Source organism: Elaeis guineensis, chromosome 5 (genome assembly GCF_000442705.2).
Source record: "Elaeis guineensis isolate ETL-2024a chromosome 5, EG11, whole genome shotgun sequence".
Classification (NCBI taxonomy): Eukaryota; Viridiplantae; Streptophyta; class Magnoliopsida; order Arecales; family Arecaceae; genus Elaeis; species Elaeis guineensis.
In genome coordinates this window covers 15982889-16008094 of record NC_025997.2, presented here as the reverse complement: position 1 = coordinate 16008094, position 25206 = coordinate 15982889, and the positions used below count along the sequence as shown (strand labels likewise).

Genomic DNA, 25206 nt, shown 5'->3' with positions numbered 1-25206 from the left:
TCTTAGGTTGGATGTAAGGCTTTGAAGTCCCCAACCAAAATACATGGAAACAGGCTTTTTTTAGACCTTCATCATAGAATTGATTAATGATAAAAGATGTTCATTTGGAGATCGACTTCATGTAATGCTCCATTCTATAAAATGGATAGTGGCAATCTTTTTCCTGTCATTGCTTCCATCCATGGTATGTGATTCTTTCGATAACATGGTCATCTCTACTCTACATGGCAGTAGTCAAAAGCATCTTGAACATTCTCCCACCTGCTGCCTCCCCTTCTTATCTTTAGCTTGCTTTTAAATACTTATTTTTAAATTGATTCTTCCTAGTATTACCACATGCTTACTTCTAACTTCTTCAACTATACTAAGCTCATCATATGAATTTCTTAGCATATTACTTTGTGTGATTGAAATCTCTTTTTTATGGTATGTGGCAAGTAGAGTATTATAGCTTATAAGTTCATCTCCATGCATTTACTTCTGTTAATACCAATTGACATGCTTGTATATCCTTAATAAAACCAAGGTTTCAGATAAACAACTTTTTCCCTTAATATTAGTTACATCCACAACTTCACACATGTTCTTGATCAAGTTGTATTTCCTTATTTTAATTGAGTCTCACTAATTCTTAGACATCGTTTGCCTAAAATATTCCGTTTGACCTCGTCCCAATCTCTAATAAACATGTGCTAGATAAATGAGATTATGGTAAAATGGTCATGAGGAACATGTTTGATCATGACATGCTTTAATATTGTGATGTATGTTTAGCATTAGCAAGACTTTGAGGTAGTGTTTGGTAGCCCTTTTGGTATTCCTGGAATAGGAATACAAATTCCCAGAGAATAGCTATTCACCACGCCTACTCCAGATTTCTGTTTGGTTGGAAATCTGCTATTCCATCGGGAATAAGGTGCAATTAATACAGTGTTATTCCCTAACCTAGAATAAGGTGCAATTAATTCTCATTAAAGACCTAGAATAGGCTATTCCATGGTCCAACGTGGAATACCTTATTCAAGGTAGATGGGAATAAGGTGCAATTAATGCAGGTTGACCGAAATTGGTATTCCCATGGGGCCCACCACCACTTTAGAAGGTGTTTGGGGGAATAAGGTGGAATAAGCCCTTATTCCACCTAGAATAAGGGCAACTAAATATTACCTAAGGGAATTACTTAGAACTGGAGGCTTGCATGTGCTATGCACGTGCTTTGATCAAGGATTTGAATCAGCTGGTGGGTTCTATCTGGTAGAGAGACTATATGGGATACAATACAATTGGATTTTTTTTCGTTTCTCCAGGTCGGATGAATGCCAAATTGCTGCCTTGACATGGGAAGGCCTCGACTCCAGCACACATACTGGACTCAGGGCTTTCCCAATATATAGATAGATAGATGCCAAGCTTTTTAAAGAATTAATTAGTACGCTCAATTATTTGTTTAATAAGAACTAAATATATAGTCACTGGATGGTTGAATGGTCCCTTTTTTAACGTAGAGACATGTGATACAGTGATAGAAAAGGTATGGTTCGTTGGTCCATTGCTAATTGTTGGGTATTCACCGGTACAGATTTGGGGCTAGGTATCATTAATGATATTCTGACATAATGAGCTTTAATAATGAAACAACCAAAACAGAGACTAAGACCTTCAACGATTCTTAAATATTCATATTAAAGGTCTACTCTGAACATTCTAAGAATGGAAAAGGGGTTGAAATTGCTCTTCACGACCCTTGATCAACTTGCCTTTGTTTGGCCATAATAGTGAAATGTAATATCATCTAAGCCACTTAAGGTGATTGAAAGCATGCCATCATGAAATCATCAATTTCACTCAATTAAGAAGCTCTTGTAAGTTTCTACAAAGATTAGTGGTTTACATACACTAGCATGTGAACTGTTTGCAATACTAGCACAAATGTCAACTCTACTATTGAAGCATTGTTCAATTAAGAAGGCTCTTGTAATTTTGTATATAGATTGGGCAGTTATGCACACTAGAATGTGAAGCCATATGCAATACCGGCGCAATTGTCTAACTCTACCACCGAAGCCTTGTCCGCATGAGTCAAGGCCATGGAAGTGCACATAAGGGCAGGAGCTTGAGCCTTCAGACCATCTAGTGAGTTTCGATCCAGCTCCATGCCTTTGGAGGGGCTAAAAGGCGACTTATTTTCTGGAACTCCTTGAAATAGAAAATTGTTGATGAACATCTTTGAACCTCACTTGCACTGCCAGAAGGATCCTTGCTTGTGACAACTTTGTCTTTCCCAAATTTATTTGCAACTAGTTTATTTAATGTTTTTGTCTCTCACAAGTCCTTTGGTTAATTATTTTGACCACTTTCATTGTAAAGTCTTCGAGGGCTTTGGCCACAAGTGACACACTTGGTGATTGTTCTTGACCAATGTCTTTGTTTGTGCATGATGTTTTTGATTACTCTACAATTGACATCTTTGATGTCATTGTTTCCAACCAACATTTTCAATGACTTCATCCATGATCAACATCTTCAACCAACTCATTTGCAACTATCATCTTTGACAACGATGTTTCTGAGGAGCGCCTTCAACAACCTCAATCTACCAACATCTTTGATGACTTTGTATACAGACATTTTAAAAGACTTCATCTGCAACCAGCTTCTTTGATGACATTGCGTGTGATCAATATCTTTGATGTGTTCATCCACGACCAATATCTTCCCTGAGATTGACTTTTTTTGGTGATTTTGTCTGTGACTGACATTTCAACAAATTTGGCTCAATTAGCATTTTTGACGACCATGTTTGTAAGTAGTATCTCTGATGACCAACAACAAATTTTATGCACAAGACAAACTAGTTTGCACATGGCATCATTGGCAATTACTTTGGCATCCAATTCTTGCATTGACCTGGTGACTCTATTTGGACTGGTTGTACCTTAAGTATTATGGAATATTGTGTTGATTGGGAGTCCTCTTTTGAGTCTGGTTCTGTAACTTAGAATTCTACCTTCATTATAGGCAAGATGGAAGTTCTCTTATGATTAGGTAACACTGTTCTTGGGTTGTTTGTCTGTTAAAATGAATGACCAATCCATGGCGAGTGACAAATTAAATATGGTTTATGAAGTTATTGAATGAAGTTACTCATTGCTGTCTGTCTTCTTTATATATTACGAGGACTCCGCTCTTCTCTTTTGTCCTTCTTTATTGGTTTTCTTCTTGTTTTAACTACCAAAAAGCAAGAAAATTAAGATGTATCTAGATCTGAAATATATGCTAGCTGACAGCTATTTTATCATGCATCAAACTTCATCCATAATGAACATCACCAGACACCAGCCATTATAAATGTGTTCCCATGTCTCTTTTGGCACCTGAGACTAAGGGCACATGTGGTTCAAGTTAGTGAACAACCCAGAGTGGAACCAATCTTAAGTTGGTTTCCATGGTTCTAGTGATTTTCCATTGATTGTGTCTGTTGAGCTTATTTTATAAATATGGTAGTTTAGGTCTATGCTTAGTTAATTTGCTAGCTTAATTGAGTCTAGAGGAGTTGGTTAAGAATCTCTTATTTTCTTGCAATTTTTGCACTAATTCATAAAGCTATTTTTAAGTGGAATTTGAGTCCTATTATGAGTAGAAATATCATCTAAAGGTCCTACTTTGGTCCAGGTTGCATTTGGAAAGCTTTAAACTTATTAGGATTGTGATTTGGAAAGATTTCACTGTTTTTTATAGATATCCAGTGGATATAATAATTTACTATACAGTCTTTGGTTATCTTTTGTTAGGTAAGTGAGTAGATTTGATGCAATGGAGCTTTTGTTTGACTAAGAATCCTATCTTGAGATGGAATGTAAGAGTCTTGGGTCCATTAAGAGTGAGTTGTGAGTCTGTTTATGAATTATAAACGTGATTTTAGGTTTGTTGTTGTGTATAGATTTGGTTTCATGGGAAGTGACAAATTATGTATGATATATGGATCATTATGAATTGAGTAACTCCTTTATTGTGTTTTACCTTCATCAAAGTGTCATTTCTCTTTATTCTTCTCCTCCTCTATTCGACCCCTTCTTCTCTTTCCTTCTACTTTCTAGCTGTTTTAGCTGTGGAAGGATAAATATTTAGATCTAATCAGATCTGAATTTTGTTTGTGCTCATATCTACATTATCTGTAGCCCTAGCTTTGAGGACTTGGTCAGACTCAATGGCCACTTTCCAATTTCCATATCTTTGATTCTTATATTCTTTCTAGGTCATCTCCATGCCCTATTGATAAGTCATCTAGTTGATTTGCTCGATTGATTTACCAGTTACATCCCCTTTTAGATTCCAATGTGCATTCCACTCATGATTTTTGTATTTGGCATGTCTAAATGCTAGGTTTGATGGAGCTGTTGTTTGCATTCTTTAAAATCTGATGTACTTTTCGGTTAAAAAAAGGTCATGTTGATTTTCTTTCTTATTGTTTTTTAAAGTTTGCAGTTGCTGATGCAAACTGCATTGAGACCCATTCTGATAAGTCTGCTGATTCTTCTCATTCTACTCTGAGTACGATCTACGTAATCTTGATGCTTTTGTGAGGCTGTTGCTCTCCCCCTCCCTTCCCTTTTGTCCTCCTCCTCAGCCCCCTTTATTTCTATCGGAGGTTGTTGCTCTACTCTATCCAATTGTAGGTAATCCACTGAGCCTTTGATTGATGTTCTACCTCTAACTTTTGTATGTCCCATGGAGGATTCCTAATTGGCAGAAGATGTTTTTAGTGAGGTATTGTTTCCTACTGCAGCATCATGGTCGCTTGTCCTGACATGTATGGCATGAAAAGCTGTTTGGTTTTAACATAAGTGCCACTCTCTTTTTAACTTCCTTGTAATGGTATAGTCCCAGTCATAGATAAACATGAAAATTTCATATTCTGCTCGAGGAAAGGGCATTTTAAGATTGGAGTTTGTTTGAGATATCCATCCAGTTATTCTGTCAAGTCTTCACTCCGTGGCATCTTAAAATTGATGTGTGCTTTAACTAGTTATTGTGCACACTATTAGTGGTTTTTTTTTTAAATTTTTTTTTTTTAAAAGTTTTTCATTTTTAGAATTTGAAGGTGGAGACTAAGGATGTTACTGTAGGTATAATGCTGTGCTGTTTTATATGTACTCAATCGTTAATTTTGCCAAGTATAGGCCATTGCAAGAGTGCTGTAGCTTAATTGCACATGCTGAACTTGTGTTCCTTGAATAACTGCACAATCTGATCTATTTCGACGATTCCAATATATTTCTAATATGTTATCAATATAATCATACTCGACCAAAAAGTGCTTTTTTGCAAATGAAAACTCCGAAATTGGTCAGCAGGAGAAGCTTGGAAAACTAGAATTTAGCTTTAGCTACTATAAAGCTGCTACTTTTGTTCATTGAAAGTGGCTTGTTTGCCTGTTTAAGAGCTAACTTATTCAATTCATTTGTCTCTCTTAAGATCTAACACTGGTTCAGTTTGCTTGCCCAATTGCATCCCTTAGGTAGATCTAGATTTCAACCAGGCCCATCCAATTTAGAATGAGAGAAACATGTTTTACCTAAACCAGCAAGTTGGGTGCCCCCTTGAAAGCACGATATCAAGCCTAGCACCAAAAGCCATCTGATCCAACTACAACCAACATGAAGTTGCTTAGTTGTTTCGGTTTGACTCATAAATCAAATAAATTTAAGCTGACATGATCTGATTCAAATCAAGATAGCGTTTAGGCCGAAATTTTGAAGCTGACGGTGTTTGCCTAATTCAGCAGAGGCAAGGTCCAGCTCAAGCTTGACCTAAACTTACTGCATCCACTTGTGCTATTATTGCCATGTGTCTTGTGGCTTTACTAAATGCAGATCAAGTCAAAAGTTGCTCCTCTTTTCCTCCTCTTCTTTGTGAAGAGCGACAGCTTTACAGAAAGGCCTTCTACAGTAGCATATTAAACACAAAGCATGCTATATATGAACTTATCCTGAAACTGCTACTGATTGTGCAGTCTTTATGGGGAAAAGTGGTTGTAGCTTTTAATTGGCAAGATAATCTTACCATGCTTCAATAATAGTTATAGACCATATAACATTTGTCATTGTGATGTTGAGTCTAATGATCTGCTAGTTGGTGAATCTTTTTTTTTTTTTGACTGATATTTTATTTTAAACTAAATTTTATATTTATTTTTAATAATCAGCCTTCCTGAATTCATTTGTTTCTACACTTGATCATGATTAAGAGGTTGTAATTGTTTTTTTTTTAGTGGTGTCTTTTCTGTTATGTCAGAGAAAGCTTATTTGCTCGGGTTGTCATTTTCTATTTTCTCTTTGATTTCATATAGGGGTATATGAGCTTCTACCTTACTACAAGGGGGAGAACACGATTTTCGATGTTTCACCATCTTCAATGAGTGTATCTATTGAGCATCATCATGTAACAATCCCCCAAAAGTTTCAGGTATGGCTAGTTCTTGGTGTAGGTGAGATTTATTTACAACTTTTGGGTAAATGTTGTATTCAATGCTAAGACTCATTCTTCCTAGTACATAGTTGTGAGGATAAGAAAGGCCTTCTGCCATCTATGTTTAGGTTTTGAAAATTTTAATACTCGGTGCTTTGAGCCATTTGTTATTTTCCTCTGGTCTACCCGTAGCTTTTATTAAATAACAAGAACTGGAAGGAATGCATGTCCAAGAGATAACAAGTGGAAGTTTTGTGTTTATCATATTTGTCATTTTGTAGGAGAGAATCTTTATGGGATTCAGTTCTGATGAAGTTAGATTTGTTTTTTTTTTTTCCTAAAAAAGTTATGACAAACATTTCTTTTTGAGTTGCTACAATCAGTGATGCACATACTTGAACATATTGACAAATTCCCCATAGACCTTTTGCATAATTGTAACCATTACCATCCTTCATCGTACCAAATACTAGAAAATTACACATGTACTTACACTCAACTTGTTTTCTTGGACTACTTATTGCCCAACATTTTAAGCTATACAATATTGCATGCCTTATTGCTGTTCTATAAATTTTTCCTTTACGATGCCATGACATGCATCAATTGCATATCCCAGAAACACCTCTCCACTTCATCCAACTAATTCTATTACATATATCTTCATTATCTCTCCATCATTTTGTATAATAGATCCTGGTTAACAAAGGTGATCACTCTGTGAAATCTTTGGGCCATCAATCTTAATTGGAATCTCGTCTTTGTTTCTATTTGCACTAAATTTCATTTCTTATACTCTCTTGTCTGCTAATATGCAGGCCCTTATCCTCTAGAACTTCCATAAATCCAATTAGCATTTAATGTTGTTTTGTTTCTCCTCATTAATCAACACCATACTATTAGCCAATAGCAGACATCAAGGTGTATCTTCCGAAATATTAGTGGCATGTTCATCCGTAAGTGCGTAAAAAAATATGGTCTAAGTGCAAATTGTTGGCTCAATATTATTGTGATCACATAGCACATAAATCTGCATATAGATTAAAGTGGAGTTGGATGTGAAGGTGGTATCTCTATTATACTTTCACCAGTGACCATCACAATCCACTTGCTCTTCATGTTGCTTACTCCATGTTCATCTTGATAATTGCTAGAGCCAGATGGTCAGAACCTCTTGTTTTTGGAGAAGAATGCTAATGTAATCTTCAAGTGGCAGAAGTTGTTGCCAGAACATTGCTGGTTGTTAGGTTGATTATATCATGAACAAAGCCATGATGCAGATTCAGTTTGCATCCTCTGATAATGCAAGATCAAATTTATCTTAAAGAATGAATTCATCAACTGATCTGGGGTTATCATATACAATGCAGAATTGATGATGCGTGAAGACTTATCTCATAAAAAAGGCCATAAACATGAGCGTTTATTCGATCTAATGCTTTTTATTAACCACATAGAAGTAACTAATTTGAACAAGAAGACGGCATTGAAGTTGGTCATAATAGGTTATTATGTTTGTTAGATAAATGTAATTTCTTGAGATACTTTTAGTGTTGCAAGAAATGAACTGTATACATTTTTATATTCTTAAGTGGTTGGTTTCACCTGGTTTTATTCAAATAAAAGTCAAATGTGAGACAGCCTGGGAAAAAGCCTGTATAATTGCATCCAGCCTTTGACGGGTAAACAGGAAGGGGTGGAACCATAGAAACAATGTTCCGCCAGAATTTGAAGAAACAAATGTATGCAGACCATCTTCAAGCTACTAGGTATCCTTGAGCAGTGACAAGGTCTGCTTGCTGTGCAATAGGGAGTCCCCGTACTGTATAGAACTCTTTTAGAAGTCAACTGGCTAGAAATCCTTGGTCAAAGTGCAGTATCTTGGCAAACCTCAACAATCTGCCATTTTCTTAAGGGCTTGCTGATCACTTTTGAGCTAAACATACTAGAAAGGATCCTTTGGTTTCATCATGCGCCCACATTATATGGATATTTTCCAAGATTGGTAGTAGGAGTCTAGAAGTTCTGGTGTATTTCATGATATCTTGTGATTTTTTCAAGAACTAGTGATCAATTGCTTGATTTTTCCACTTTGCTATGGTGCCATCGAACACTTAGGTAGGATTTGGTTTCATGACCAAGAGGAGGAAGGTGTCAACCACTCTCTAAAAATCAGATTAATTCCTTGCAATTAACCATTGCACGGTCCTGAGTGCTTTATGTTATAAGTGACTATTACTTGAACGCATATGTTAAATAACGAATGCAAACTTTTTTCTGTTCTAATCATGTGGGTCGCAACTTGCAATATGATAACTACAAGTCTACAATGGTCCAATCTCATGATACATCTGTTGGTATTTAAAAACTCATAAATATACTAATCATTGTGATTTTATAATTTTAAATTCCTCTCTTCCATTTGAAAAAATTTGAGGCTCATAAGATCTTCTTGACTGTTACTCAAAAGGTCCGATATTATATGTACATTGGATCCCTTGAGACAATTATAGGTCCTGGATCCATCTGTTGGTTGTGTCCTCCTACTTTAAGAAAAACTTCCTCTTTTGTCTGACCTCTCAACTGCTTCTCCTAATTAGTAGTGACTTAAAAGAGTGACAAGAGTTTATAAAGGCCCAAATACTCTTGCTACTGTGGTTGATATGCAGTTACAACTCGCCACCCAGACATTACCACCATTCTAATGAAAATTAGAACATGAGAAAACTCTATGAGATAATAAGTTTAGTTTTCTGCTTCAGGATCTTATTGTGTGATTTACAGTCCATCAGTCTGAACTTAAAAATTCTGATGGATGCTGGAGATATCCTTACTGAGTTAGTTTGAAAATGGCAGGTGCTGTTTTATGAATATGTTGGTAAAAGTAAAGGTTCTTGATTTTGATTTATTATTTTGATGATGCTTGGCATGTTCCTGAAATGGATAAACTCATTCTTTTGTACATTCACTCTGAAGGTTTATTTATTTTTCTGTATAATTTTGCGAAAGAACCAAAAAATAACATAAATATGGTGTCCTGGTTTGTTAAATTGTCCTTCTGGTTTTGAGCTTCAGGAGTTGTGAACTTGGATAACGAGAATTCATTTGTTGGTTTAAGTCTAGCATTGTTGTTGAAGTGGTTAGAAATGTGCAAATTGAGTTATTTCTTCTGATGGCTATGATTCATGCTCTAAAATTCCCGGGAATATCTAAAACATAGAAAGGATGTGCATCAAGAGCTTTGTGGAATTGAGTTTATCCAGATACATACACTACCCTTCATTTGCTTCAGTTTTGTTAAACAGTAAATGCATCTGCTATTGAAATACATTTGTGGATATGGTTGTGCATACGTTGTTTAACTTGGAGCTACCAATGCGAGTTAAATTATCACAATATGGACTATACAGTTACTTTTAGAGTATTGAATAGTTTGTACCTGGTAAAATCTTTGACAATGTTTAAATTTCTGTTTTCTTTTGACTGACTTGACAAATACACTACTGTTTTATGTTTCCCTTACAGCAGTTAACATTGCTTCACCTGATTTTGATAAGGTCACTGGATTTTCTGTTGGAGGCCGTGTTGTTGATGGTTATGGTGCTGGAGTGGATAATGCAACAGTTATAGTGGATGGGCAGTTGAGGGCTATTACAGATGGTCAAGGGTACTACATGCTTGATCAAGTATGCTTCTAATCAAATTACTGCAATCCATTTTTGCTCTTCAATTGTATGTTGATTATTCTGTATTATTTTTTCTTTACTTTGAATTAAGGTACTAGGAACCATACCAGTATGTTACCAATTCGGTATGATATGGTCGATATGGTATGGTTTGGTATGCATCCTGTATAGGTACAGGTTTCCGACACTTTCTTTCTCACTCGGCCGTTGTATCACCTAAAATCGAGTGATAGAGGTTGGTACCAATCAAGGTTCACCATCTCAATACCAGACACCATACCATATCATGTCGGCACAGTGTCTGTACACTTGGTATGAGGTGGGTTTGGTGTATGAAACTTGGTATGCCCCGTGTACCAAGTCTCGGTTTAGTATTGGTATGGTGCTCTTAGTATTGGGCGGTATGCACCGTATGGTTCACCTTGGTTCATATTGGTGCGGACTGGTTCGGCTTACATACTTAATTGAATCTTGGTATGGTCAGTATGATTTGGTACGACAGACCTTTTTCTGAATTGCTTGAATGCATATAAAAGTATCTTGTTAAACCAAGCACTTTTCAACCTGCTGCTTAAACATATAGCAAATAAATAAGAATTCACCTTTTAGCAAATCTTCTTCTATTCATTCTTGTAATTTTTAGAACCATTTTTTGCTGGTTGTTTCTGCCTTGAGGCTGCAGTCTTCATCAATTCATTCCTTTAAATTCTTTCTTCCCACTTGATATAGGATCTTCGAGATTTCTTACTTCTGTTCTAGAGTCCTATATTTGACGTACTTATGTGCCAAGGCCTTTTTTCTCATCCAATGTACATATTTATGTTGTCCTTACAAGTTCTCTTTGATTCTGTCAATTTTCCTGCAGCCTCGAGAATTGATTTATTGTACCTGATAACCTTCTTGTCCTTTTTAGTTCTACCATCCACCTGCCGGGATAGTTTTATCTCTATTATGCCAGCCTTATAGGCTTATGCCTTATCGATGGCATAACAGTTTGTTATATATTACATCTCTATTATGCCAAGAAGATCACCCATTGTGGTAAATTTGTCAAGCAACTGATGGAAAAGGCCCAAAGAAATAAGGAAGAGGCCCCAAAAAAGTTTATGTTTTGAATTGTATGAATTATTTTTTGTGAGACCTGGTGATTCTGATAGTTTTTGTTCTTCTAAACTAGCTTTGGGTGACTACAATTTTCTCCCCATTCATATGCTTGACTCATATTGTCTGGGAAAAGGCTCCTTGCCTCACATTATTTATACAAATATACAGTGTTGTTTGATAAGACAATGTTAAAGTACAAAATATTTAAACTTTTTAAAACCATTGTGCATTTCAGCTTTAGTGGGAGTTTGGGCGGTGTTGTGAATGTCTTATGAGTGAAGTTTTTTTGAAGGACTTTTTACCTTGAAATGGTTGTACAATAAGTTCAAAAGCAGGCTAGTTGAAGCATCTTGAGTGTAATGCAGCAAACGGCGCTATTTGGACATATGGATATATTTGACAAATTGTTATGCGATGATGCTCTGATCGCAATACTATAATGTAGACTAGAATGTTGGGTGTTGAGGATGCACCATTGCTAAAGGATAGTGTGTAGCAAAAGTGCTCATGCTAAGGAAAAAATATATTGTAATATTGGAATTGTAGAGTTGGAAATGAGTTCAAATCATAGGAAAGTAAGGAGCAGTACTAGTAGAAAGAAATGAAGTAAAATTTAAAAGCATCAACAACCCTGATGAAGAGTATCTAAAAATGAGCATTGAAGGGTTGGGAGAAAAGAGGGATGAGATATGAAGCTTAGATGGACGCCATGTGTAGTTTTCTTTAAAGAAATGCTTTAGTTTAATGGTTCTGGCTAGGAACAACTTCTGGTCAGATTGCCTTAACCAACCTTAGTTGTTGCTATTAGTGATATTTTATTTGTCTTATCATTAGTATATCTAGTTGTCTATTCCTATTAGCTTTTCTTACAGAGGTATTGGTAGTTCACTAAATTGGTAGAATCTTTTTAAGCCCTAAATGGCCCATTTCTGTTGGTATAGAATATAGAATATAATATTATGATTTATTTGATTGATTTATCATATTCATCCAGGATGGAACAGTTCTTCTTACTTTAGCCTTTGTGTGTTTTGCCCACCAAAAGAACCCCCTTCTGATTTTCTTTTTAGTTGACTTCTAACTTATCACATTTTAGTTTTCAGTAAGAAATGTGTTGATTCTTAGTGAAATGATAGGAGGGACATTTTGTTCCCATTTCTTTTTTTTCTTTTTAATTTAAATCTAAATGGAACATTGATGTTGACACAGAACTCAAGTATAGTTTTATTTGTTTAATTTAATGTTTTGTTGAAGCAAGAGCCCTTTTTCTAGGTTACATCAAAGCATTACTCCATAGGGGCAGAGAAGGCCCACTACAAGTTTAACACACTGGAGAATTTCTTGGTAAGTTAGTATTCTGGTATATATTCCATAAGAAACAACTTAAATCCTTTCTTTGTGTACCTCTACTTGTCTATTGTTTTATTAATAACAATAAGCAATTGGCATTGTTAATATTGATTTCAGGTCATGCCAAACATGGTTTCCATTGATAACATAGAAGCTGTCTACTATGATATCTGTGGTGTTGTTCACATGATCGCTGCAACTTCAAAGGCTATGGTATTATATTATTGGATAAATTTTTGGGTCATGTACATTACTGTACAATTTTTAGTTTCTTTAACCACTACATGATTAATTGCTATGACTAGGTGATGCTGACACATGGGCCTGATAATGTCAAGCCTCAAAAGAAACTAGTAGACGAGAATGGAAATTTCTGTTTTGAGGTATGTTTGACTTTTGGTGGTGCTAGCTTACCTTTTCTTGTCTTGGTACTTCTCTGTTTTTCAAATAACTTTGTTTCATGATTCTCCTTGTTGCTACATACGTAATAAGAACATGATGCACGTATACTTATATGAACATGATGTGTCTATACTTAAATATGAACATGACGTGTCTAGCTTCCATTATTTATTATCTATTGATCAAATTTAAACATCCATGCTTGTACACGGCCATGTGTATTGTTATGTTGTCTGAGGAGTATCATTAGTTTTTTTTGTAAAATCTGAAACAATTCATCTTATTTGGATGCTAAATCCTTTTTTAAGAACATTGTTATAAATATAGGGGCGTTTTAGACGCAATATATATAAGGTGTAGCTTAGGCCCATCTATATTTGGTATTTTTTATTGGTCTCAGAAGCTGGATTATTTATTACTTGATTATTTGTTATGATCAAGGTTTGTTAAACTGCTATGGAAGGCCGTATTGGCTGGCGACTGGTTTTGTATGGTATAAGTCCATTGTACCATTTTGGGGTGAACCAAAAAAAGGAAGAGGGAGGAAAGAGAGGAATAGAGAGAGAGGGGGGGGGAGGGATACGGAGATGAAGAGAGAGGAATGGAGAGGAAGGAATTGGGAGAAAGAGAGAGGGACTGCTAGAATTCAGGAAGGAGGGCCACCATGGATGCGTGGTGAGAGAGAGAGGGAAACCCTAATTGGAATGGTTGAATCGTTCGAGAGGAAGGGAGGGAAGGAGGAGGGGGAGATGGAGGGGGAGAGAGAGAGAGGGAGGGGAGGAGATGGGGTGGGACTTACCTCCTGGAAGCGATGGGGAGGTCGGCGAGGGCGAGATGAGCGAAGAGCAAAGGAGTCGGGAGTGTTTTCAAAGATGAATAGAGGGTTGAGGGAGGGTTTTTGATTACACTACGCTTGAACTGACCCGAGAGGCTGAATATTTCTGGGCCAGCTTCGAGATGGTTTAGTACGGGCCGAACCCTCTGGTTTGGATCGGTTCGGCAATCCATGTTCATGATACGGTTATAGATTTGGATCCTAGACGATGAGTCAGCATAATGCTTGCTTCTTTTATCTCATAAGCTTGAATTTTCAGCATCAAGTCAAACGTGATTCGAATTTCTAGGCTGTACGAACTTCCCCTGCAAAGAAAAACAAAACTTCCCCATATTTTAAATCCTCTATTTTTCTTCTCCACTGCTCCTTTTCTCAACTTATTGCTTTTCATCCTCCTGGCTTTACCATCTATAGGTCCCAATGAAACCTGTATTGCCTTGTCCCTTGCTTGCAACCTAATGTCTTGCATGATTGCTGATCCTTTCTAACCATTCCTGATTTCAGTAAATTAGAAAATTAGCTAGCTCACTGGGAAGGTCTCATTTTCTTTGAAAATTTAATTTTACTGTAGAAAGTTTTGCTTATATATGCTGACGTAAAAAATGAAATCATATGCACATATGTTGTTTGTCGATAAAGCGATTATTAAGGGAGCTTATGGTAAAATGAAGCAAAGGAAATTATGTATAGCTGTTTGAATCTTCTTCCTATATGCTATTAGTTATGAACTATGCGGGATTAATTATCACATGCTTTCTTTGTATTTGTCATTATTTTTTTTATGTTGATGTATTATTATTTGTACATTATTCTGAGATCTGTATAATGTTGGGTAGGACCTCTCTTTTAGTTGAGCTCCTGTCCTCTCTGTTCAAACTTTCTTGATTATTAGTGTTATTTCGTTTTACTATTTGCGTTCACTCTATTGATCAATTCATTGGTGCTATTTTCATTATTATTAACATTTATATCAATATTATATTCGTTCCGCTTTTCTTTCTGTTTAGAAATCTTTATTAATTATGTTGTTTACAGGTTCCAGCTGGTGATTACCGGTTATCTGCTCTTGGAGTAGATTCTGCTAGTACTTCTGGCCTAATGTTTTCACCACCATATGTTGATGTCAAGGTTAACCGCCCAGTGCTTAATGTAGAGTTTTTTCAGGTAATTAACTTAGAAGATATAACGTTTTAGCCTTGCCTCCAGGCTAGAACTTATGATGATTTAGCTTCCTTTACTCATATAGCAATCTAGCTTCCTTTGCTCCTGTGGCCACATGGATCTCTTTGCAGTGTAGGAGTTCATAAAATAAGTCACCTTTCTGAAACTATTATGTTTTTGAATACACAGGCACTAGTTGATATTCATGGTACTGTACTCTGCAAGGAGAACTGCAACCAGAATGTTTCTGTTTCTCTTGTAAGATTAGTGGATGCAGGCATGCAGGAAAGAAGGATAATTGCCTTGACTCATGAGAGTGGTGATTTTATGTTTCGAAAAGTCCTTCCTGGAAGATATCGACTTGAGGTAGCACTTTTATCATCTAAATTCATTTTTTTTTTAAATCTTTCAATGCCAGGCAATCATGAGCTAACACTCCAAAAATCTGTAATAATAAAATCATGCAGCTTATGTATTAATTTCTTGATGAATTATCTATTATTTTTCATTGGTGTAAATATTGACTCATGTGCTTATGCTCATATATTCATCTTCGGCTGCTTTTTATAATGCTTGCTTTGCTGATGTTGATGGTTGATCATGTTACCTAATCTTTGTTTAGGTGAAACATATTTCATCATCAGCAATGCCGGAGGAGGATAATTGGTGCTGGGATCGAAGTGCTATTGACTTGGATGTGGGTGCTGAGGATGTAACTGGAATTGTCTTTGTCCAGAAAGGCTACTGGATCAGCATAGTTTCAACTCATGATACAGATGCCTACATTCAGCAATCTGATTCTTCTCGTGTTGATTTGTCGATAAGGGTAGCTTATTTGCTATAAAAATTCCATAATGGAAATATATTACTTTATTGTGAGTTTTCATATATATAGAACTGATTTAGGCAGCTTAATATCTTCATTCTTGATATGCAGAGAGGGTCACAAAAAATATGCGTGGAGTCTCCTGGGCAGCATGAACTTCATTTCGTGAACCCATGCATATTCTTTGGAAGCTCATCATTGACATTTAATACCTTGAATCCAGTGGTGATTTCCTCTTTTTAGTGCTTCGAATCTTTTTTTTTTTTAATCAACTTGTGTTGAGATGCCATTTTATTAGGGTCTGAGTTATTTACTCACTTATTTACTGCCTAAAACTGTCCCTGTCTCAGCCTATATATCTTACTGGAAAGAAGTACCTCCTTAAAGGAGAAGTTCACATGGACCTGGCCTTAAATCAAGATGCAGTTGACTTATCTGAGCACATAGTTGTTGACATGTTTAATAGAGATGGAGTTTTTCTTGATACCATCTCTACTAAATTTGCTCCTGATATAAATGACCAAAGGGCTGTTGCTGTATATGAATACTCAATCTGGTCAGATCTTGGAGAGGAATTCATCTTCGTTCCTCGGGACTCAAGGTATATGGTATGATTATACTGTAATATTTTTGCAAGTACATCTTTTCTTGCCACACAAGTCTATTTTTTTAAAAATATTCTCGACCCTGGTATATGGGACAATTTGAATTAATAGAAAAATTCCATCTTTTATCAAACACCTTAAAGTATTTGGAAGAAGTGCCCAGTCTCTTTGTGCAATTGATTTTAGTGAGCTTGAGTGGGCCTGATAAGAACAAACAGCAAGATGATGTCATGATCCTTAGGTATTATGAAACTGGTGCCATGCATAGTATATAGTTATATACCGCAGTCAGATATGATGGCTTAGGGCTTTTTGTTAGCCATTTCTCCAGCACAAGATATAACACACTGTCTGCGGCTGAATCCGCCTGGCATGAAACCATGTTGGTTCATTGATATGCTTGTTACCCATTTTACTTATTGCTCTCCTATCACCTATAGTAATCTCATCGTATGGCCTCCGAAATTTGTTTCCTGATATTTTTGTGCAACTGGTTCATTACCCTTATCCTCACAATCGAACTATTACAGCTCTACCTTTACTAGGAACATTCTTTGTTTCCATTACCTTTCTGGAAAAAAAATGTTAGGATCTAGTGCTATTTCTTCTCTAAATTATTTCACATTTGTACCTGAATGCTATAAAATCCTATTGCTTTACACTTCGCATCATTTCTGCACCTTTCACTTTGCTAATACTTATCTGCCTATGTTTCTCAAAACCTCCTCCACTCATTATCTCATTTAGAAATTTAAGATAATTTTTTTTATGCCTTTTTTTATGTGATTTTAATTAACCAGATCAAGTTTGTGTTACTCTCAACACGCTTTCTTGGTTTTTTCCTTTAGCACACTCATATTCAACTTTATAAATTGTGATTCACTGCTAATTTAGCCTTTCATTTCTTGTGTATCTTAAAGCAGTTTTAACAATTTATCTCCTAGATTTGGCTTGCTAGGACTTGAAGAATGTTCATTTTCCATTGTTACCTATACTTCCTTAACATTCCACCACGATGTGTCCTTTAAAGTTGCCATGTTGCTTTTAAATTCCATGCATGTAATTGCCACCTTTCCAATAAAAGCTGTCATATGATGTGTCATCTTGTTTCATGTAGTATACATTTGACCTCCTTCATAAAAGTTTTGCTTTAAAAGAATCTCAATATCCCATAACAAATTCCAATAAAGGGCTTCTTTGGGTCATCACCTTCTTAGTTGTAGATAATCTATGGATTAACTACTGGCCATGCTGTTTTCATAGCCTTTAATAAGTGACGTTTCCCACCATGTATGATGGCTTTCAGAATTGAGAGAGACAGGTTTATGGGAGAAAAGATGGGAATCTGCCTATGTCAATGAGATTTTTCAATATTAATGTAGATCTAAGAGTGGACTTGCCGACCTGTTTTTGTGGATGTGATGTGATATAAGGCCAATTAAGGCTAATTCTTGCCAATATGGTTGTACATGGCTGACACCCATTGTATCATAACAGTAGTTACTCAGCATGATGATATGTTGACTGGCAACTGACTGTGATCTTTTAATGCATTAATTTATGATTATATCACTACTTTATTTTCATCAATGTTTCAAGCTGATACATGATTTCCTCTTCTCCTTTTGAGCCCTAATTTCTATATACTTTCCCATTAGCAATGAACTTGGCTTTGCAAGCTTTTTTTTCTTTCACAGATTCTTTAAGCCATTTCTTTGCCTTTACATTTTCCCCCTTGTTCTTTTAAACTTTCTATGCTATCCTGCTTTAATGTTTGTTGATTCTTCTATGCAACTCATGATCGCTAGACATGTGAAGGAAATGCGAAGAATATTTCAACAATGATGCAACCTGTCATTTTTTGAAAATCATGAGCACAGATGCAGATTGAAATTTGGGTTACTCTTGGCATTAAAATGAATCTTCAAGTTTGACGAGACGACATTTGGATGACAGACCTTGAAACCAATATTGAAAATAACATTCCTGGATTGGGATTAATTAGCACAGTACATGTGAAGTTTCTTTATTTTGGATCTTTGTCCTGATCAGCTGTACTCAGCTTAGTTTTGAGTATTAGACTGCCCAGGTCCCTACCAGATTTGGTACTGTAACAGTAGGGATCCAACACCCAGTATACCCCCCATTAAGCATTGGTACCAAAACAATGTACTGTACTCTCACTGTGTTGGTTGGTTACCAGTATGGGTACCAAAACTGGTACATGAAACCTTAACATTGAAAACCTTCTACTTCACTTGACAGTTGCAAGGTTCAGTTGTCGTGACCTTTGGTTGCTCTGACCTGCATCTTCTCTACTGTATGCAGAACTAGCACGGTAAAGAAGATCCTTTTCTACCCAAGACAGCGTCTGGTAAGTGGTTTTCTATATCTCAGTTCTATCCCTACATTCTGGTATTAATTTTTGCATATTAGTCATATTTACCAGTTAAAATTAACAGGTGTCAGCTACCATTGATGGATGCCAAGCTCCTATTCCCCCAGTTGTGGGTCAGGTTGGGCTATACCTTGAAGGATCAGTGTCCCCCGCTCTATCTGGTGTTAATATACGAATTCTAGCAGTAGGGGAGAGCAGCTATGCTCCTTTACAGAAAGGGGATTTGGCTTTTGAAACAGAGACAGGACCAGATGGTTCTTTTACTGCTGGTCCGTTATATGGTGATACAACTTACAACATTGAAGCCTCGAAGGTTAGTGAAAAATCCATTTAATATCTAACCTGCTGTCGATAGATCAGCTATGAATGTTTGTATGATTGGTTGGGTTCTTGAGTCCTAGTTAACCCAGTTTTTTATTGAACTTTTGACCTGAATATATGGCCAAGTATTTGGGTTAAGCCAGTTTTAGGTCAACCTTATCCAATTATAGGCTAACCTAACTTGGTTTGTGAATACGATAAACATATATTATTGAAATATGGTATGCATTGTACGAATTAGTTTTAAAATGAGTTATCTCCAAATTCCGTTTTTTTTCCCACTCTCGTCAGTTGGTCCCATCCCTTTCCCCATCTTCTCTGGAAGCAGTTGATGTTGGCAACCACCAACCCAGCTGAACCCTCCTTGCCCCCTCTTATATATATGTCTCTCCTCCCCCACTGCCCCACACACACGCACACACCCCACCCCCCCCACCCAAAAAAAAAGGCTTTTCCTTCTCCCTTTTCTTTTCTTTAGCTAACTCCCCTTATATCACTCTCCACATCTGTATCCCTATGTAACCCTGCTGTTGTCGCCGTTGCTACACATATGCCCTTGGAACCACCACACTTAAGTCGCTCCATACCTCCACCGCACTTCACACCCACTATTCCCAAGCTGCCTCCCCACCTTCAACCGACCCTTATCCTTGTCATACCACCTCCTTGTAGTTTTGTAACCCATCTGCTTCCACTGCACTCTTTCAGTGGTTCACCCTCTAACACTCCATCCTATGTGCCATTGTCCACTGACCAAACCCTGAAACAAACCTGAATATCTTTCTCCAGAAAGGAAAAATAAATGCTTAACCTAACACTAAGCTTGGGTCAGATCAGGCACCCAGATGTTGTCCAATTTGGTTTCAGGGCATGGTTTTGCTGAGTTGGTGGTTACTTGGATTGGTTCTAGTCTACTATTTAAATATTTGTGGGATGGGAGAGCCCTAACCTGAGCTGACCTGAACTTGACTCAGTCGTAGGCCTCCTTGTGCATTAGAATTTGTAGAAAGTAATATTTTTATAGCAGTATCCTTACATATTCTAGATTCAGGTATAGCCATATAAGGCAGCTCATAACCTTTTTCAGAACTGTTGCTTATAACTCTTGACAACAATTGGTTAAATATTGGACTCAGTTGTGAATAACTGCTAATTGCTAATTGCCTTATCTCTGTATTTCTCTTTAGGTGATAGATTAACTTCTTTAAAAATTCATTAATCTGATGTGGCAGAAAAATTTGAAATATGTTTTCATAAGATGTGTTCATATCTCAAACAGTCTATGTGTCTGCTTTCTGATATGTGTTTCCTTCGACCTTGATACAGCCTGGTTATCATGTTAGAAAAGTGGGAAGCAATTCTTTTACCTGTCAAAAACTCGGTCAGATTGTTGTTAATATTTATGATGGAGCAGAAGCTGGAGAGTTGCTTCCTTCAGTTCTGTTATCATTAAGTGGCGAGGATGGTTACAGGAACAACTCAGTTAGCAGTGCTGGTGGAACTTTTGTCTTTGATAACTTATTCCCTGGAAGTTTCTATTTGCGTCCACTGCTGAAGGTGCTTTAGCAAATTCTTATTCATCAACCATTCATCATATGTCTGCTTATATTTTAGGATTTTTCCAATTGCTTGGGACCTCTGTATTTTGCAGATTCTTTGTGGCATGTTGGTTTTCTATATTATATATCTTTTGTCTGGGTATCATTTTTTCCTTTCACATACTTGCACAAGGGTCCTTTTATGTGTTGAACTTAAATCGAGACATTAGACGATTCGATATAATATTTTCCTAAATTTACATCTTCTTTGCAACATCATAAATTGGGATTGTCAGTAGTGTTCTGTATAAAAATCTTGATTCAAAAAAGTTTGAGATTTGTCAAGCTTCTGCTATCCATGATAAATGTCCACAATTTTGTTGTACAAAGATGAGACATCCTCAGGTGCTTCTGGAGATTTCTCCTTTTCAGGATCTTATTCTTGCTTTCTTTCATGGCTGCTACTTTTATTAGGGCACTGCTTGAGGTCCATCCCCTTTTCATTAGCCATGGACCCCTCAACCTGTGAATTGGCACACCTAGAAGCTCTACCATTCAATGAAGGTCTCGTTGAGATTTTTTACCCATAAATTTGCCATCTCATATTGGATGCCCAGGTGAAGATGTGCTTTGTTTGGTTGCCAGCTTATTATTTCTTTGTTGCACACAAATACTAAAAGGAAGCTTGTGGAACATTTAAATTTAATTTTCTGCCAATTAAAACATAAGAATAAATTATCTGAAATAACATGAAGAAACTGATTAAAAAGGACTCCAGTGGGACCCCTATCACTTTGGGTGATGAGAGTCATAAGACCATCAGACCATTAAAGGAAGCATTTGGGAGCCCAAAAGAAGCTGCCTAACTGGACCCCATTTACTATAAAAATTCACAAACAAAAGAAATCTCCCTTGATGTGCTTGACTAGCAGGGAAACATACTTGCACCATGTGAATTTCTTGGCAAGAAGGATTTTTTTGTCATATTTAATACTCCCAAGTAAATGAGTCTGTTTGTTGAAACCGATTATTTAAATTGGTTCCTTCAACCATACAAAAGGTACTTTCTTTTGATATTCTTTCCATAATTTAATTTGCAAAGCATCCTCGCATGGTTCAAAGTCTTTAAACATATTCTTTGAAGGACTTGGTTGAGCTACCAAATTTCTATAGTCAACTAAAATGACTCCTTGGTTTCTTGTCTTTAAAATATTTTGTAAATGGTGTGATATAGGCACTTATTCAGCCTTTGTGAACAATTTGGAGGGACAAGATTCAGAATCACTGAAAAAAAAAAGCTGATGCTTTGGCATTAAATTTTTTAGCCCATATGACTGAGCAGCTTTTTTAGGTTTTGTCGCTGATTAATTCATTCATTTTTCTATGTGGCGCCCTTGCTTTGTAGTTAGATTTGTGGCAGTTCATTTAATAAGGATTCAGTTTTGTGTAATGCTCAGTATTTATATGCCACCTAAATGTAAAAAAGTCTTTATTGTTGGTGAAAATTTTTAACTGCCTAGGCATGATTACAACCTCAATAATGACGGTCATCATAAGTTTGCTAGTTGAAACCTACCTCCATGGTTACTACAGTATATATCATACATAATCATGTATAAGTTCTGAATGATTTATTAACATTACATGTTTGCCAAGCACAAATTATGATCTGTAGTTCTTTAAATGCCAAATTTTGATTTGACTAAAAGTTCACTACTTTGAATAGTATTGTTGTTTAGAGTATACCTAAAATTCTTGATTGCTCAGTTGTGTCCATTTCCCTTCCCTGCTTTTGTAGGAGTATGCATTTTCTCCGTCTGCAGTGGCAATAGAATTGGATTCTGGAGAGTCTAAAGTGATTGATTTTTATGCAACACGTGTTGCTTACAGGTTTGTGGGATCTTGTATTATAGTTGCATTCTCAGATTCTTAAAAGCTATGTTGTTCATGATGTTGTTTCAGTTACAATATATTTTGGAATACCAAATTTTAAAATAGTTTGTCTTTAGATGTAACAATATTAAGAAAGTGTGTGACAAAACTTATAGCTAGTCTGACGAGAAGTATGTCCAGACCAGTCTGTCCTTGAACAAACCTTCAACCTATATTATTTTCATTGTTGATCACTAACGGCTACTTGTAAGAACATATGCCTCAGCTTTTATTTAATGAGATATTAATTCCGGTAAATTAATTAATATTATGATGTAAGATATTGGAGGATGAGTTGTAAAAACATCGATTCTTGTTAGACATGTTGAAAGAAAGGTATGGAAAATCTCAATAAAAATCTGTTCCGAGATAGTCGACTGATTTCATGTTAAAAATTATCTAGGATGAGTTAAGGAGCTTTACTACTGAAGTCTTTTGCTCTTTTGCTTGGACAAGGAGAGAATCCTAGTTGAACTGAGCAGCTTTTGGTAGCTCAAAATTCAAGGGAAAGCAAGCTTGTCTCTCAATTAATTCTTAAATCTGAGTATTCCGGTTCACATAGGCAATCTGGTTGACCTGTGTCTCTCAATTTGCTGTGAATGGGTCGTTGATTATGAGCCACGTCATGCAGAGAGCTTATTGTTCTTCTTTTGTTGGCTTCAACCAAGAATTTTCTCTTGATATTCTTACTAAATGTTAGGAGGTCATGCTAAATGATGTGCATGCAAGATTTAACTAGATTGATTGCTTACAGTAACATGTTATAGGGTAAGTCCATCTTAATGGTGACAACTTTGTTGCAGGTCGCTTCCCTAGTGCATCCTCTAAAGCTTGTGGTATTTTCACAAGATTCCTGCTTTTCCATCCCAGTTTTTGATTTGCAAAGTTTTAGCTCTTTCCTGTGTTGTTAGCTATTCTAGAACATGATCAAGATTTCTTGGTAAGAAGCTTTGACAAGTTCCTCCAGCCTTTCCGGTTTGGCACATCCCTAGCCTCTTTCATTTCTTCTGTGGTCTAGGATTCCTCTACTCTTTCATTGGCTTCTGGTGTAGATTTATGCCTGCAGGAGCTCTCTAGTTGAAGATGAGATAAAATGGATCTTTAGTAGGTAGATATGATGATTTCCCATAAACAAGCCAATCACCAATCACCAATCACCATTGATGTGGTGGTTTAGGCATGTTGAGTGGCCACTCTAGCTATTTCCAAAATGATATGCATAAATTCTTTCCTATGTTACAGAACTAGAATGAATCTCTCCATGTGGGGTTTCTTGGATATTTATACATCCACTTCTTTTAAGTCTTATATGTTGCAAATATTATATATATATATATATATGTTAAATTCTTTGCGCACCGCGGGCGGTGTAGAAAATCCGACATGGAGCGCACCACTTTATGTGATTGGTCCACTTAGCCACCACGTCCCAACGCACATTTAATATCAGTAGTTCTGTTTTTTCGTTTAAAAATTTTGAATGACGAAAATATCTCCGCTCTTTGAAAAAAATTATGACATTCTGTGGCATATTATGGCTTCCTGCACGTAGGATGTCATAATATGATCCAGAAAATTATGACATCTTGTGGTATATTATGACATCCTACGTCCAATTATGACTTTCTGCATGCAGGGTGTCATAATATGGTCCAGGATGTCATAATGTCATAGGATGTCATAATATAGAAGAGGCATTTTTGTCCAATCACTTTTCAACGTGCATTTAATGCCTGCAGTTCTGTCTTTTCGTTTGAAAATTTTGAATGACGAAAATGCTCCTGTTCTTTAAAAAAATTTATGACATTCTGCATCAAAATTATGACTTTTTGCAAGCAGGATGTCATAATATGGACATAAGATGCCATAATTTTTTTCAAAGAGCAGGGATATTTTCCTTATTCAAAATTTTCAAATGAAAAAGCGGAACTGCAGACATTAAATATGTGTTAGAAAGTGGTGGCTACGTAGACCAATCACATAAAGTGATGCGCTTCATGTCGGATTTTCTACATCGCCGGCAGTGCACAAAAAATTTCTTAGTATATATTATATGCACTTAAAACAGTGAAACTAATATACAATTGCAACCCTAATAATATTGTCCTGTATTCTAGCCTGTAGATTTTCATAGAAATCTGTATGATACATATCAGTCAACAAGTATAGCAACAGCTGCTGAAATGAGTTATAGTGTGTAAAGAAATGAATAGATTGTTTCCTAGTAAGCATCTGTTGGTGCAAAGTAGTCCTCGAAAATTCAAGACTTCCTGATTTTCAAATATGTTCATTTTGTTTTGTGGATGACAAGCAGATTTTTTAAAGGAATAAATGAATTGGAAGGAAAAATTATTATATTGGGAAGGATGGAAACTTGCATATGTTTTCGATTACTCATATGAATGATATGTTGAGAGTCAGTAGTGAGACTAGGAATACCTGAAAATTTATTTGATCAAACACTTCCTGTGTACAAGTAGTGATACTATTGAAAGATCAGTATTTTTACTGGGATACCTTCTATTTTAGGCAATAGCAAATTTGCAGATAGAATTTAAGCGGATGCTTTTCAACTATATT

General features: G+C 36.2%; 1 protein-coding gene across 1 annotated transcript in view; it reads left to right on the top strand.

Annotated features, from left to right (window-relative positions):
• The window catches only part of LOC105045008 (uncharacterized), a 36318-nt gene that overhangs the window by 7087 nt on the left and 4025 nt on the right, over positions 1-25206 (top strand). Inside the window, exons 10-23 of the mRNA XM_073257622.1 lie at positions 6350-6465; positions 10026-10154; positions 12531-12602; positions 12726-12821; positions 12914-12991; positions 14881-15009; positions 15196-15372; positions 15629-15832; positions 15944-16057; positions 16183-16433; positions 18766-18811; positions 18900-19148; positions 20483-20713; positions 22493-22584. Of these exons, the coding sequence (XP_073113723.1) occupies positions 6350-6465; positions 10026-10154; positions 12531-12602; positions 12726-12821; positions 12914-12991; positions 14881-15009; positions 15196-15372; positions 15629-15832; positions 15944-16057; positions 16183-16433; positions 18766-18811; positions 18900-19148; positions 20483-20713; positions 22493-22584 (1984 nt within the window). The remainder of the gene's footprint in view (positions 1-6349; positions 6466-10025; positions 10155-12530; positions 12603-12725; positions 12822-12913; positions 12992-14880; positions 15010-15195; positions 15373-15628; positions 15833-15943; positions 16058-16182; positions 16434-18765; positions 18812-18899; positions 19149-20482; positions 20714-22492; positions 22585-25206) is intronic.